Source organism: Bos indicus x Bos taurus, chromosome 19 (genome assembly GCF_003369695.1).
Source record: "Bos indicus x Bos taurus breed Angus x Brahman F1 hybrid chromosome 19, Bos_hybrid_MaternalHap_v2.0, whole genome shotgun sequence".
Taxonomy (NCBI): domain Eukaryota; kingdom Metazoa; phylum Chordata; class Mammalia; order Artiodactyla; family Bovidae; genus Bos; species Bos indicus x Bos taurus.
The window spans coordinates 25,281,844-25,296,801 of record NC_040094.1 but is presented as its reverse complement, the minus strand read 5'-3'; the positions used below and the strand labels follow the sequence as shown (position 1 = coordinate 25,296,801).

At 45.9% G+C, this 14,958-nt stretch overlaps 1 protein-coding gene across 1 annotated transcript in view; it reads left to right on the top strand.

The window, feature by feature from the left end:
* TRPV3 (transient receptor potential cation channel subfamily V member 3) overlaps positions 1-12,083 on the top strand; it is a 34,754-nt gene extending 22,671 nt beyond the window's left edge. The window contains exons 12-18 of the mRNA XM_027518058.1: positions 122-195; positions 2,071-2,236; positions 4,129-4,195; positions 5,724-5,998; positions 7,198-7,310; positions 7,860-7,939; positions 8,176-12,083. Of these exons, the coding sequence (XP_027373859.1) occupies positions 122-195; positions 2,071-2,236; positions 4,129-4,195; positions 5,724-5,998; positions 7,198-7,310; positions 7,860-7,939; positions 8,176-8,273 (873 nt within the window). The 3' untranslated portion in view covers positions 8,274-12,083. The remainder of the gene's footprint in view (positions 1-121; positions 196-2,070; positions 2,237-4,128; positions 4,196-5,723; positions 5,999-7,197; positions 7,311-7,859; positions 7,940-8,175) is intronic.
* The last annotated feature ends 2,875 nt before the right edge of the window (positions 12,084-14,958 follow it).

Here is a 14,958-nt window from a genome sequence, read left to right as displayed (position 1 = left end):
ACTGGGCCTTCACACATTCCCCTGGTTCCTGAGTCTCAGTCCTGGGGAGACGCCCCCTTCCCCAGGTCTTCCAGTGAGGGGCACGAAGAGGGGGCAGCTTTTCTTTCCTTTCTGGCCGCAGGGCATCGCGATCTTCCTGCTGAGACCGTCAGATCTGCAGTCCATTCTCTCTGATGCCTGGTTTCACTTTGTCTTGTAAGTAGGTCTGTCGCCTTGGTTACCACCTCACAGTCAGGGCCGAAGTCCTGTATGAGGACTGCTATGTCCCTCTGCAATGGCCACCCTACTCTGTCACCCTGTCCCAGTCCTTACGCCAAGGCATGTGGCCAGGGACCTCCTCCTCCCTTCTGTTGAGAGAGGCACAGAGGGGAGGGCCAGAAAACACTGGGACAGTGCCCACCCTCTGGTCACAGGGAGAGCTGACTACACCCTGCCCCAGAGCCCTGGGGGGCAGGCAGCATAGAGAAAGCATGTTTATGTTTTATTGAAGGGACATTCCAAGCCAGTTCCTCCCAGCTGCTGTCTTGGACGCTGGCAGATCAGGGCTGGAAGGGACTTGAGAGATCACCGTGTCTGATCTCATGAAACTGAGGCACAGAGGAGGGAAGTGAATCACTGAGTCACGTGGAGCTTCGGGCATGTCGAAGCCAGCCCAGTGTCCCAGTCATCCTCACCCCAAGCTAGTCTGGGGTCAACTACTGTAGGCCTCAGTCAGAAAGCCCAGCTCAGCAGCTTCTCTGAATGAGGTCATGTGCAGCCGATGTCAGAGGATTACGTAACCCTGTCTCTAAACAACAGAAGGCTGATTCAGCATCATGGCTGCATGAAAAGGAACAGGATCTGCGGCTTGGGGTGAAGCACGTTGGGCTCCAGGGTTCTGTGGACCCCACCAAAGTCCCTTTTCTGAGCCTTTGGGTGGGTCTATAGCACCTTGAATACCTATTTATTAACAGCTGTCTTATTAAGTAGGCATGTGCCTTCCAGAAGTATGAACCGAGTTCTCCATCCCTGTGGGCGGGTGGGGCACCCTGACACTGCAGTGAATGAATAGGCCAGGTGCAGTCCTACCCACAGTGCAAGTCACATGTGAGCCTGACACCTTCAACAAAGTGTGACGATCCCAGAGAAAAATCCATTTGTACCGCCACTGGCTTTGGTGCGGATGAAAGGCCTTGTTCTCCTTCTCTGTTGTTTTCTTTGTGTGGAGGAAGGTGTTTAAAATGCTTCCTCACTTCAGTGCCAAATACACCGATCACCCAAATGTTTGCTTTTCACTGCACAAAATCGAGATTGACTGTGTCCCAACTTTAACTAGTTAGGTATTTCATAATCGCGGAGACTGCCTGATGCTATAAGCAAGAGAGGGTTTCTGTCCAGATGTCTGCCTAACTGATGACAATGTTTAGGAGTAGGTTTTGATCTTGTATGTTTGGTGGATATTGTACTTTAAATTTTTAAAATTGTGGTTTAATGCATGTAACATGAAAGTTAAACCATCTTAACCGTTTTTAAGTTCAGTGCTGTTAGGTACGTTTGCATTGGTGTGCAATCTCCTTTTAGCGTATCTATTACATGGCATGTCTTGTAGTTTTTTAAAAGACTTCTCAAAGTAGATTATGGGGGACTTTTGTTATGACTGACGTTTGAGTATACGTGTTGTCAGCTTTGTCATTTTGATTAAAAATGGAATCTTTCACTGCATCCTTCGTCTACTCCAGAGTGCCTCAATCTCTGTGGGAATCACAAGTCACATGGGTGATTCAAAAAACATCCAGCCTCCTGGCAACCACCCTGGGCCATCTGAACCAAAATCTACTGGGCCCTGGGGAACTCTATCTTTAAAAAGTCCTTGTCAACTGCAACCAGCCCTGACTTGCATCTGGCAATGCAGTCTGCAAAGCTGGGTTTTAGACGTGGTCCAGCATGTCTGGGGCAGCCTCGGCTGTCTCTTCGGTACCACCTACCAGGGTCATTGTTCAGGGTTTACGGGAGGTTGGAGGGTTTGGACATCTCTGCCCTGATGCCGAGGAGAAGTAAGTAAGGCCCTTGTTTCCTGTGTCTCCTGAACAGTTTTGCCCAAGCTGTGCTTGTGATACTGTCTGTCTTCTTGTACTTGTTTGCCTACAAAGAGTACCTTGCCTGCCTTGTGCTGGCCATGGCCCTGGGCTGGGCGAACATGCTCTACTACACGCGGGGGTTCCAGTCCATGGGCATGTACAGCGTCATGATCCAGAAGGTGCGTTGGGGATGCTGAGCATCAGAGATGGGCAGGGAGGGGCCCCTCAGAGAAGGCCCACTCTTCAGATGGGGAAACTGAGGTCTGGAGAGGAAAAGAGACTCACCCAAGGGACAGGCCACTGCTCTTTCTCTCAGTGTCATGGTCTTCCTTTGCCTTTGCTCATGGTCTTGGAGGAAAAATATGCATGTATAATATATATATATATATGTAGGTATGTTTATTATAGATGTTTACCATATAGAGGATGGTGTAGCATGCAAGTTACAAATAATAATAAAATATGCAATACTTTTTTGTTGTAAATTCCACATGGCTAGTTGAATCTCACCAAATAATTTGTTGATTTTGGTTTAACTCGTATCTGTTGCCAACCTATGGTTGCAATTGACATGTGAACATTGTGCCAATATAAATGTTGCCTGGAATTTTCGTTTGCTTTTTAAAAATAAATAATTAATTAAAATATTTTTTGGGGGGCTACCCTGGGTCTTTGTTGCTGTGCATGGACTTTCTCTAGTTGCAGCGAGCGGGAGCTAGTCTCTAGTTTGGTGTGAGGGTTCCTCATTGCGGTGGCTTTTCTTGTGGAGTACCAACTCTAGGGCACGCAAGCTTCAGTGGTTTCGGTATGTGGGCTCAGCAGTTGTGGCTTGTGGGCTCTAGAGTGTGGGCTCAGTAGTTCTGTCACACGGGCTTAATTGTTCCACGGCATGTGGGATCTTCCAGGATCAGGGATCCAACCTGTGTCTTCTGCATTGGCGGGTGGATTCCTATCCACTGTACCACCAGGGAAGTCCTTTCCTTTGCTTTAAGGAGGAAGATGAAAAGGAAACAATGAAGACGTGTTGAAATTGAATTTGTTTGTCAGTGATGCTGAGACACTTATTTGCTGAATTGAATAATAGTTTTCAAATACTAGAAGAATATTTCATCAATGTTTTTGTACTATTCACAATATAACAGCCACGGATAGTATATATTTTTAAAGTTTTATCTGCCTTAACATTTTTTCCATCATTGTCTTAGGTCCAGATCTAGACAATCAACAATCTTTGACTTGTAGCTTTCACCAGTTTCTATGACATAAATCACCCACCATGGCTGATTTCCAGTTACCAACATGAGTACAGAATCGGGCAAGGATGCACAGTAAAGCATCATTATATAGTGTTTTCAACATATAGCTACAATAGATGTAAATAGCCTTAAAATTCTAGGTAATTGTTAGGACTTCCCTGGCAGTCCAGTGGTTAGGACTCTGGGCTTTCACTATGGAGGACATGATTTCAATCTCTGATCCAGAAACTAAGATCCTGCAAGCCACATGGAGTGGCCAAAAAAGAAAAAAAAAAAAAAAGCCTAAATAATTGTAAAATGTAGTAAAGTCATTTGGAAGTGATGTGTTGACTACTTATTATCTTTGTTTCTAATGTAATTTATTTAATTATGTTTACACAATCCAATTCTTAGTCATGGCTTGTTTAGCAACCAGCTCAGGAAATTCACGAGAGTGTGACAGTCAGCTCTTGTGAACTGGTGTGAGCAGTCCCCAGCACACAGCCACTTCCAGAAAGTGTGAGGATTCTCGATGTGAGATTCTATGAGGAGAGGTGCTGATGTGCAGCCTGTATTAGCAAGGACAGAAACAGACTGTGTTGTATGAGGGAGGAGGGTGGAGAGGATGAATAGAAGAGTCTTTCTGGAACAGGTGGGCCCAGTGCTGAGCTGTGGAGGGAGCGTCAGGAGGATCCGGGGAGGGTCACGGAAGAGTGGCCCAAGTGAATGAGGGCATGGTTGGAGTGCAGATCCGGGAGACAGTGGGAAGCAGGAGATCAATCTATAGCGAATATGTACTCAAACCTTACCCTTGAATCATGTTTCTTTCTTTGTAGGTCATTTTGCATGATGTTCTGAAGTTCTTGTTTGTATATATCGTGTTCTTACTTGGATTTGGAGTAGGTAAATGATTTACAAATAATAGCAACTGCCACATTTGTAAAGCCCTTTATATAGACATTAGCATGACAGAGCATGCGGGAGCCTCAGCAACAATTATATCGGTCACCAGTGAAATGCTCACCGTGATCAGCATTTCCCAATGATTATCTGTGTGAAGAGCCGGCTCACTGGAAAAGACCCTGGTGCTAGGAAAGATTGAGGGCAAGAGGAGAAGTGGGTGGCAGAGGATGAGATGCTTAGATAACATCACTGACTCAATGGACATGAGTTTGAACAAACTCCAGGAGTTAGTGAAGGACAGGGAAGCCTGGCATGCTGCAGTTCATGGGGTCACAAAGAGTCAGACACAACTTAGCAACTGAGCAGCAATAACACTGATTATCTCTTTACTTCTCACAATGTATTGACCAAGGCAGGAGTCATCATCATCTCTGATCATAAGAGAACTGAGGCTTAGAGATGCCAGGATTTGACGAGGTCGCTTTTATCCGACCACACTGTGTGGTCTGCCTCCCACCTTCACATCATCATATGTGTCCCTCTCAGCTTCAGATAGGTTTGGCAGGTGTTTTTGGCTCAAACTGACAGATAGGGAAGCTAAAGTTTGCAGAAATGTGATTGACAGTCTTTGAAAAATAGGAGGAGAGTAATGTATCGAGGTAACCTCCTTTGGCCCTCCACGTCATGTTACTGTCGTGGATCACTTCAGATATATCTGTGAGAGCCTCTGGTCTGCTGGGGACCAGGGATGGGAAACCCTCTTAAAAACCTGTCTGTTTATGACAGAGGGTAAAGCACAACCTGATTTTGCTTCTAACCTCTGCCTAAAGAGATATGATTTTGTTTTCCCAAGCCAGTTCTTTTCCCCAGTTATCACAGGCATTTGAAACTAGGCAGCTGATTCCATCTGTCTGGTACCTTTTCTGGGTCACAGTTTGCTTATTCATTTGCTCCTTCACTTGCTTGTTTATTCATCCACCCATTTCCTCACTGATTAATTTGATCATCCATCCATCCATCCATTCATTAAGTAATGAGCCACTGCTGTAGTGCATTGGAAAGAAAAGCAGAAAGAGCCTCAGGCTGTGACCAGAGATCGTGCCACACAGCATTAGAAGGAGACTCAGGACCTGCCAGTCTTGGGAGAGACAACCCAGGCTACTGGAAGCTGGGAGCTCCAAGCCTGGTTGAGGAGCCAGGGACACACAGATTATAGATTATAATTTTCAACTCTGCAAACCCTTGATTGGTCAAGGGCTGAACGGTGGGGTAGCGAAGGGAGAGAAGAGTTTGGGCTTTGTTAGGCAGAAAGGTCTTTCTGCAGTCAGTCAAGGCAGAACACCAGCCTGATGAGGCTTCTGGAGAAACTGGAGGCTGGAGATGCGATTTCAATAACCAGAGAGAGGAAGACAGCAGTGTGTGTGTGCCTGTAGGTCCGCGTGTGCATGTGTGCACGTGCAGGTATGCACGAGTTCACTGAGTAACCGGACAGAAAGGCTGCAGAGAACACCCTGTTATGTCCTCACAGCTCTGGCCTCGCTGATCGAGAAGTGCCCCAAGAGCCATGAGAACTGCAGCTCCTACGGCAGCTTCAGCGACGCGGTGCTGGAACTCTTCAAGCTCACCATAGGCCTGGGTGACCTGAACATCCAGCAGAACTCCAAGTACCCCATCCTCTTCCTGTTCCTGCTCATCACCTACGTCATCCTCACCTTCGTCCTCCTCCTCAACATGCTCATAGCCCTGATGGGGGAGACGGTGGAGAATGTCTCCAAGGAGAGCGAGCGCATCTGGCGCCTACAGGTGAGCCTGGCAGAGTCCCCTCTGTGTGTGTGTGTGTGGGGGTCCTGTCATGGGGACTCAGTTCAGCACATGGAACCCGTGGATCTAGGCTGGGGCCTGGAAACCTGCATAAGCTCCCTGTGCTTGGCCAGGTTCAAGGAAGGTAGGTTCCTGGAGTAAAGGGTCCAGGGAGTGTGGCTGGACAATGGCATGTGTGAGAGGTACTCAGGCTTATGGCTGTGCTCTGCTTAGAGTCAATGGTGTGATATGTGGGTGTTGAGGGTATAGGACAATGGAGGTGACAATTCTGCTTGCCTCCAATACTCCTTATATGCTGTGGGCCTTACACACTGGGGATACTAACCCACAGAATGGCCCGGGCATGCGAGAGGCCTGGCAACCATGCCTCACAACAGACGGTGTTGAAACCGGGTTGAAGATGGTGAGAATTCCTTCTTGCAGAGCTACTTGGGAAAGAGGGAGCAGCTTTCTTCTGTGATCCCAGAGGCAGAAATGGGACATATGGGGAACAAGAGGGAGAAAAGCTTTGATCTGATACAAGGAAGTTACTAATTGTTAGGGCCTTCTTAATGGATTATCAATAATATTCAGGGGAGATTAGACAAGTTATGGTTGGGAAAATTGCTGAGGGGATTCCCAGCCTGAGATGGAATAGGACTGTGTGATGTCTGAACCTCCTTTCACCACAGGAGCTCAGAATCCTACCTTTCAGTTAGGAAACTCTGGACTCTCATAAACATAGTTTATGTGATGTTTAAAATAATTTTAACACCTTTCCCAAACTTACTGGGCTTTCTTTTCTTTCATTTTTTTAAAGTCTTTGTTGAATTTGTTACAGTATTGCTTCTGTATTATGTGGTTTTTTTTTGGCCTTGAGGCCTGTGGGATCTTAACTCCCCAGCCAGGGATCGAACCCACACCCTCTGCATTGGAAGGTGAAGTCTTAACCACTGGACCATCGGGGAAGACCCTGGGTTTTTGAATTCTGTAGGTGAGCCAGATCCTCAGGATCTGTGCATTAAGTAAGCATTCTGTGCAGGTGGAGTGGGCCGTTTGGTGGTGTGTGTGTGTGTGTGTGTGTGTGTTCCTGTGTGTGCGAGTTCTTGTTTGTGTGTGTACGTGTGTGGGCACACCCACACTCAGGCGGCGCCCCGGCGCTGGCTCCTCGGTGACACACTTAGGCTCCTTTGTGTTCCCAGAGAGCCAGGACCATCTTGGAGTTCGAGAAAATATTACCAGAATGGCTGAGGAGCAGATTCCGCATGGGGGAGCTGTGTAAAGTGGCAGAGGATGATTTCCGGCTGTGTTTGCGGTAACAGAGGGAGGGGGGCACTTTGCTGGTGCTCTGTGGGTGGGTGAAGAGACATGCGGTGTGAACGTTAGCCAAGCCGTGATGCCATTTGCTTGTCGGACCATGGCCATGGTCTGTTCCGCCTCCTCAGAAGATGGAGTTTGCTTGTTTGGGGTCGCTGGCCCTGGGACAGGCTTCCTGAGCCTCAGAAGGGAGAGCGGGGAGACTCTGCCCTTCTGGAGGTGCCTCTGTGGCTTCTCCCCGCCCAGTGCCTACCTTAGAAGAGATCTGCCAGCCTGGCACCCTTTTTCCTTCTGTCTCCCCTGTGTGGGTTCACAGGGGACCCCTTATGTCTCTCTGAGTCCCATATCCTGGGAGGAGACTGATCCTGGAGGCCTGGGAAGATGTGTACTTGGGCAGGCTTCAAGCCCCAGTAACACTGATATGGACACATGAGTCAGGGGTGTTCCCAATCCCCGTGGGGGACACCCCAAATGTGGTGCTAGTGTATTTGTTTGTATTTCATGAAGTGCGCTTGGGAAATAGTGAGAATGATTATCACACCCTCAGGATCAACGAGGTGAAGTGGACTGAATGGAAAACTCATGTCTCCTTCCTCAATGAAGATCCGGGGCCCGGCAGACGGACAGGTACCGCTGCTGTCAGGAAGCATGATGCCCACTCCTGCCTGACCATGTGACCCCGGGGGACCCTGATTTTCCCCATCTGTAAAGTGGGGGAGGAGGGTTGAACTAATCCCTTCCAGCTCTATCATTTTATAACCTGAGTTGGAAACATTTCTGAAAGTCAAGTGGTGGGCCAAGACCTACCTGGAGGCACAACTTGCAGAGTGCTGTATTTGTAAAATAGTGTTTTGTCTTTAAAGCAGATTCCAACAAAATCCAAGATTCTTCCAGAAGCAACAGCAAAACCACCCTCAATGCATTTGAGGAAATAGATGAATTTCCGGAAACTTCAGTGTAAAAGCAGGACCCAGAGCTCACGTGCGTGTGGGCCATCTGATGCTGGAGCCTGGGTGCTGGACGTGGCGCTGCATGCTTTGCAGAGCGATGGAGCCTGGCTCCACCTGCAGAGACGAGGAACGCACCCTCACGCTGAGCGGGTAGCTGAACCAAGGGGCAGTTGTCAGTTTGTCTGAGTGGGCAACACCCTGGAGTTTGTTATTTGGCAGAGCTTGTAAAAACCTATGGCCAGCAGTCCTGAGCCTGGGAGTTCCAGGAGCCCTGAATCCTGGGTGAAGCTCCTGTGTTCACCAACTGCAGGTCGACTTGGCTGGGAGAGAGGATGGCAGGGCAGGGACAGGGGCCCAAGGAGCACAGAGAGGAGTTTTTCTTCTCCCGATGTCTTGACAATGTCTTGACAGCCCCTAGCCCCAGCCCTAATATTCTACCATCTCCCCTACTGTGATTGGATCTCCTGAATTTAAGGGCCTCTTGATCCCATCCTAGAATGTACAGGGGACTGAGCTGAGCCTGGTATCCTGGGGTCAGAGAGGAATGAGCTTCTGGAATCTTCAGGGAGCAGGAAAACACCCTTGGAATAAGTGGCCTTGGTACTCAAGGCTCAGACTGTCTCCAATGGAGAGACAATTCTAGAAGCATAATTAACACAGGGTTTTTCTTTTCAGTAGAGAAAGGACATTTCCATTTTAAATGAAAATTACTTCAAATGAAGTGTGTGATTTTAAAAGCTGAGAAATAGTTTTTAGGATTTGGGGGTTGGATGTAAGTATTATATACTTGGCCTCAAGGTGGCCAGAACAAGGACAAAAAGCTTTTCTTTACATACTTAAAACTACATGAGAAATGCCAGGCAGGTCCTGTGATCTGGGTGAAAGATCTTGGCTGGTTTCCTTGTCCCAGCCCTGGCACAGTGCAGGCTTCCAAGCTGGGATAGTGGCTTCGTCTGAAACAGAAATAGCAGCTGCTCTATTTATATGGTCTTGAATCTCAGAGGTTACTCTTACACATCAGTATTTTTCATTGGAGGAATTTTACAGAATATCTGAAATGCTCTGGTATTCAATATTTTTTTTTAACTGTGAATTTTGAAGCAGAGGAGAAGGCATCTGAGGAGGAGCCAAGATATGGGGCTTATTTTTAGATTCTCATCCTCTGATTTTCTTCCCTGAAATTACTCAGTTTGGGGACAGAGATGAAGTGGAGAGAGTAGAAATGTTCCAGATGACTCAAGTGTGTTAGTCCATCAGTCATGTCCGTATCTTTGTGACCCCACAGACTGTAGCCCTCCAGGCTCCTTTGTTCATGGGATTCTCTAGGCAAGAATATTGGGGTGGGTAGCCATTCGCTTCTCCAGAGGATCTTCCTGATCCAGAGAATGAACCTGGGTCTCCTGCATTGCAGGGGGATTCTTTACCATCTGAGCCAGTAGAGAAGTCCTATTGGAACCTAAACAACCAGAAAATCCACTCTGACTCAGTTGTCTGGTGAAAGATTTGTGTGGGAATTTTTTTTTTTTAGTATAGTTGCCTTACAATGTCGTGTTAGTTTCTGCTGTGCAACAATGTGAATCAGCCATGAATATACATATATCCCCTCCCTTTTGAACCTCCTTCCTGCCCCCCACGCCCACATCCCACCCCTTTAGGTCATCTCAGTCCTGTGGGATTTTCAAGGTGAAATTGTAACGATATTAACCATGAAATTTAATTTTAAATGGCACAAAATCATTCAGCTTTTAGATAACTTGGCTGTTGGTTAGTTAATCTGACTAGAAGCAAACTAAGGAGTGTGGGCCACCCAGTCCACTCCTGGCTCATTTCTCTGCTCTGGGCTCTCTGTGCACCAGCTTACTTGTTTGGGCAGAATCTTAGCCCTTGTGTCCCTGATGGGCTGGGTCAGGGACAGATGAGTCGAGGATGCAGCCTTGCAATCTGCAGTAGCCCCTGTACTCTCAGATGACCCAGGGAACTGCCCAGTGCTCCAAGCGTAGTGGTCAGACCAGGTTCAAGTGTGAGCAGAGGAGGAAGGGGCTAGGCATGTTTCTTGCAGAAGGGAAGATTTAGGGGGATTATCACAGAGGCAGGAGGACCAGATGTGTTGCAGATGAACAGAACTAGGGCCCAAAAGCTGGAAGCTTCAGGGAAAACGATTATGGTTCAATGTAGTCCAACAACTTCTTCAGATGTTACGTTTGGTTTTTTTTTGGCCACACCCCCAAGAGCATTTGCCATCTTCACTCCCAACCAGGGATTGAACCCATACTCCCTGCATTGGAAGCGTGAAGTTTTAAACACTGGACCTCCAGGGAAGTTGTGATACTGGGGATAGTTAGGCAGAAGCTGGTTGAGCATATATGAGGGATATTGTTAAAGATCATCATCAGATGAACTTGAAGCTCCTTTTAGCCTGGAGAGTAGCATCCTGTATCTGGAATTAACTTCTTGCCTTTATCCTGAACAGATAGATGTCTTGGTTTGAAGGGCAGCAACTCGGATACATGGCTCCGTGCTCTACTCTGTGCAGCTGGGAATTCAGAATTGTTTTGGTCTGGATATGCATGGATAAAACTGTATAACTCTTCACTTCCCACTTGAACAAAAGCTGGGAGGTTAGACAGAAGTCAATAACTGGATCTTTGTCTTCGTATGCATATGGAGACCTGTCTATGGATCTGGATCGAATTTGTTGGCAGGACCATTTTCTATACTGAATCTTCCTCCTGACAGTGGTGTCCCCCAAAGGCTTTTATCCTAGACAGTCTCAACCTAGGCAGGTTTTCCAAGGAAGGTGATGAGTCAAAGAGCATTGGTTTAAAAGGACCATTTCTCTTACTTGACACCTGGAGACCAAAGCTCCAAGAGGAAAGTGGACTTGTTCAAAGTCATGCGGGAGATTGTATCAGAGCTGTTAAAGCTGGAGTGTTCTGATTCTGGACCACAGATCACAGATGTCCTCCTGTGCGATTTTATTTTTTTGGCACAGTTCTTTGGTAAATTTGAGTCTGCTTTTGTGGTTGGCATGTGTCAGGGGATTAGGTTTTTTGCTCAGATGATTCATGCTGGCGGTCTGCATTGTCCCTGTGATCCCTGTGGGTTTTTAAATTCAAGTGTGTGCATACAGATGTGCACAAAACCACACACACATACACACACACCGCACACACTAAATCCACAGGTGTATAAGGATATCTTAAGTGATTCACATTTCACTAATTTCAGGGGAAAGCATTTTCCAGGAATGGAATCTCACATGCTCAGATAATAGTTGTGGCTAGAAATTTTCCTTTAGCTAAATTCTGCCTCAGGAAGAATCTATTATTCTAGAAATTAAGTTATATATCTGTTTGGAGTAAAAAAGGTACTTACCTTCCTCCCTGGGTGGGGAATGGGAGAAGGAGTTCCAGGCTGTACTGTGAAGTCACTAAGCTCTTAGAGGGCTCCTGCCCTGGAGCCCAGTGTTACTGACCTTCTTTTCCTTCTACAAGGCCTGGTGGACTAAGTCCTTTGGCTCTGGGTAGGGGCCAGATAGATGGACCGTCATGTGGGCCTGTAAGCCATACTTGATCTCTGCATCGATTTACTTTTTTTTTTTTTTTTTACTGTGATCTTGGTCCCAAACATAAAATTGTTACCTTGTTCTCACTGAATGTGCCTCATGTTTGCGAGTTCCATTTACATCTTTGTTTTTAGTGTTGTGTGTGTGTGAAACTCTATGTGCAAGAGAGAAGTCATAAGTGGAGTAAGAACATTTTAGTGTCATTGAAGAAATGCTTTAATGATTTCTAATAAATATTTATTTTGCCTTGTTGTGATCATGTTTTATCTTTGTCTCAGGAGGGCCACTATGATGACTGAAATCTTAGGGTGTTGCTTAACATGAGTGGATAAAGGGAAGGTCACTTTTTGGACTTAAAGAATCAATTATTGGTCCCAGCTCGGCGTGCTAAGACATACCACCTTTGTACATCCCAAAGTACATCACATCCAGTACCCCATCTAAACCACTCAATAACTGGGAGGAATTTGAGTAAAAGGAGACCTAGAGATTTGAAGCGACATGCGCAAGGAGTCACAGCCTGAAAATGTTACAGGTTCGGGTCATATGACCTCAAGCAGGGGGTCCATCCATCATGCTCGCTGGCTCTCCACTTTGCATGCGTATGAACTCATGGCTCCACTTGGAGACCAGGAAGTAGAAATCCCTCCTGTTTACCTCACAAACTTTTATAAGGAGGCAATAAGGGAATGGATAGGAAAGAACTGATATTATTACTATCATTATTGCCCAATGTATATGTATATGCATTTTTTTCATTCTTTTGTGTTATTTTGAAAGAATGGTAGTTCTCAACTTGAATGCCAAGATGCTGCTGTGTCTTGAAGGGTTGTAGAACTTGCAAACAATTTGTTAATAAGCAATATGCTGCATTTGGTCCATTACGTCATCCAAACGATTCCCGGAATAACACCCTTCACTAGGCTATGTTTTCTTGACTGGCAAGGAAATGGGACTTGTACATAATCCACATGCTAGTTCAAACAGGCTTCAGGCTATAATCTAGGAATGTGCCATCCATGGGAACATTCTTGATAGAGAAAGAGTGGGCGCCCCATCATAGGATGTATTCTGAAAGTGGGATTCCTAGGTCAGGAGGATGAACAGTTTTATGACTTTTGATATTATTAAAAATTACCTTCCAAAAGATATTTTGCAATTTTTCAGCCTTTGAGATTGTACAATTCCCTATTTATAAAGTGCTTTCACTCATATTGGTTATCTTAATCCACAATTCTGTAGACAGTTTGATGAGTATTCTATTGCCATTCAATAGAACAGAGAAAATGGAGACTTGGGGAATTTGAGACTTAGAAAGATGGAATGACAGGTTGAGGTGGCAGTGCTTTTTCCTGGGCCAAGGATCCAGGTTTTCTGGGTGTGCTGGCGTGTGCTGGTCCGGCAGTGTCAATGAGCTTGTGTAACAGAGTGGGTCAGCCTAGCCCGACTCACCCTAAAACAGACTTTTCTGGCCGCACTGGGTCTTAGTTGTGGTACACGTGGATCTTTTAGATGTAGCATGTGGGATCTAGTTCCTAGATCAGGGATCAAACTGGGGTCCCCTGCATTGGGAGTGTGGAGTCTTAGCCCCTGGACCACTAGGGAAGTCCTTGAATCACACTTAAGAATAAGTGTCGGGACTTCCCTGCTGGTCCAGTGGCTGAGGACCTGCCTTCTGGTGCAGGGGATGCAGATTTGACCCCTGGTCAGGGAACTAAGATCCCACATGCCCTGGGGCAGCTGAACCTGCGCACCATAGATGGAGAGAAGCAAAGACCCCAAGGTAGTAGGGTGAATTTGAGGATGGAGAAGTCTGCGAGGCCAAATTGCTAGGAACAGGGCTGGAGAGGCAGGCAGAGGCCAGAGCACACAGAACTCCAGCTGTGGGGAAGGCTTTGAGATTTCATACTGAGGGTTAGGGGAACCATTAAAAGGTTTCACACAAAGGTATTATTGGATATGAACACTTCCTTTCCCCCTCATAGGGTTGCAGACTTAAAAGGGTGTATTGTTCCATCTGCCAACATTTGGGACATAGTAACAGGCTAGAGCGTGGAATGGAGAGATTTCCACCTGACAGTGAAGGAGATACTCGGGAAGTGACTGGGAAAGAAGGGAAGAAGGCAAAGAGAAGGCAGAGACGCTGGTGGAACATGATGACGTTTCAGTAGAGAAGGAATGTCTGAGCACACTCATTTACTCAGCTAAACTCACAGGGCACTTACCAGATTGCAGGTACTGAAAAAGACACGGGTAATATCCTTGAGATGGGACAGAAGCAGAGAGGGGCAGAGGGCTGAGTCAAGAGAGGTTTTACAGGTGAAATGAGAATTGAGTTGCATTTTGAAGAAAAAATAGGAATTCGATAAGGTGAGGTCTGGTGTGGGTGTCAAGGATGGAGGAAGAGAAGGGAAGGAAAAAAAATTCTAGGTGGAAGGGCCAAACTCTGTAAAGACACACAGGAATAGAACAACGCAAAGCCGACTGGAACAGAGAAGAGCTAAAGGCAGATGAGTCTAGAGAGGTTGTGGGGAGCGTGGGACAGATCATAAAGGGCTTTTTGTGTTAGAAATTTCAACTTGAATAATTTATTATTCTGTGCTAGGCACTGTGGTAAGTACTTGTATGCATTAGCCCACTTAATCCTCACAACAATCTCATGAAAGGGACACTATTATTATGAATATCCCTATTTTATAAATGGGAAAACCAAATCTGTAGACTGTTAGAAATAATAAAAATGAAACTGAAAGTGGCTAAAGTCACACAGCAAGCAATATGTTATAGATTAAAAAAAAATAACATCTAATTAGAAACTCTAAAGACTATAAATATTGAGTCAGAGAAAATTAGACTTGATAGAAAGAATCAATACAAAAACTGAAACCACAGTGGCCTAAACTGCACATTGTAAATTTTGGAACTAACTAAAATTTGATGGGAAAATATTTTCCCCAAAGTATATATATGGAAAAATTGACCTAGAAAAATTGAACTTGCGCATAGGACACAAAGAAACATTCACAGTGGGAGAAGGAAGCTTGGTAAAGCTTGTTCTATACAAAAGCCAATTGATAAAAAAATTTTTTTTTACTAAAGAATTTAGAAGGAAGAGAGTCTATTCCAAAGAA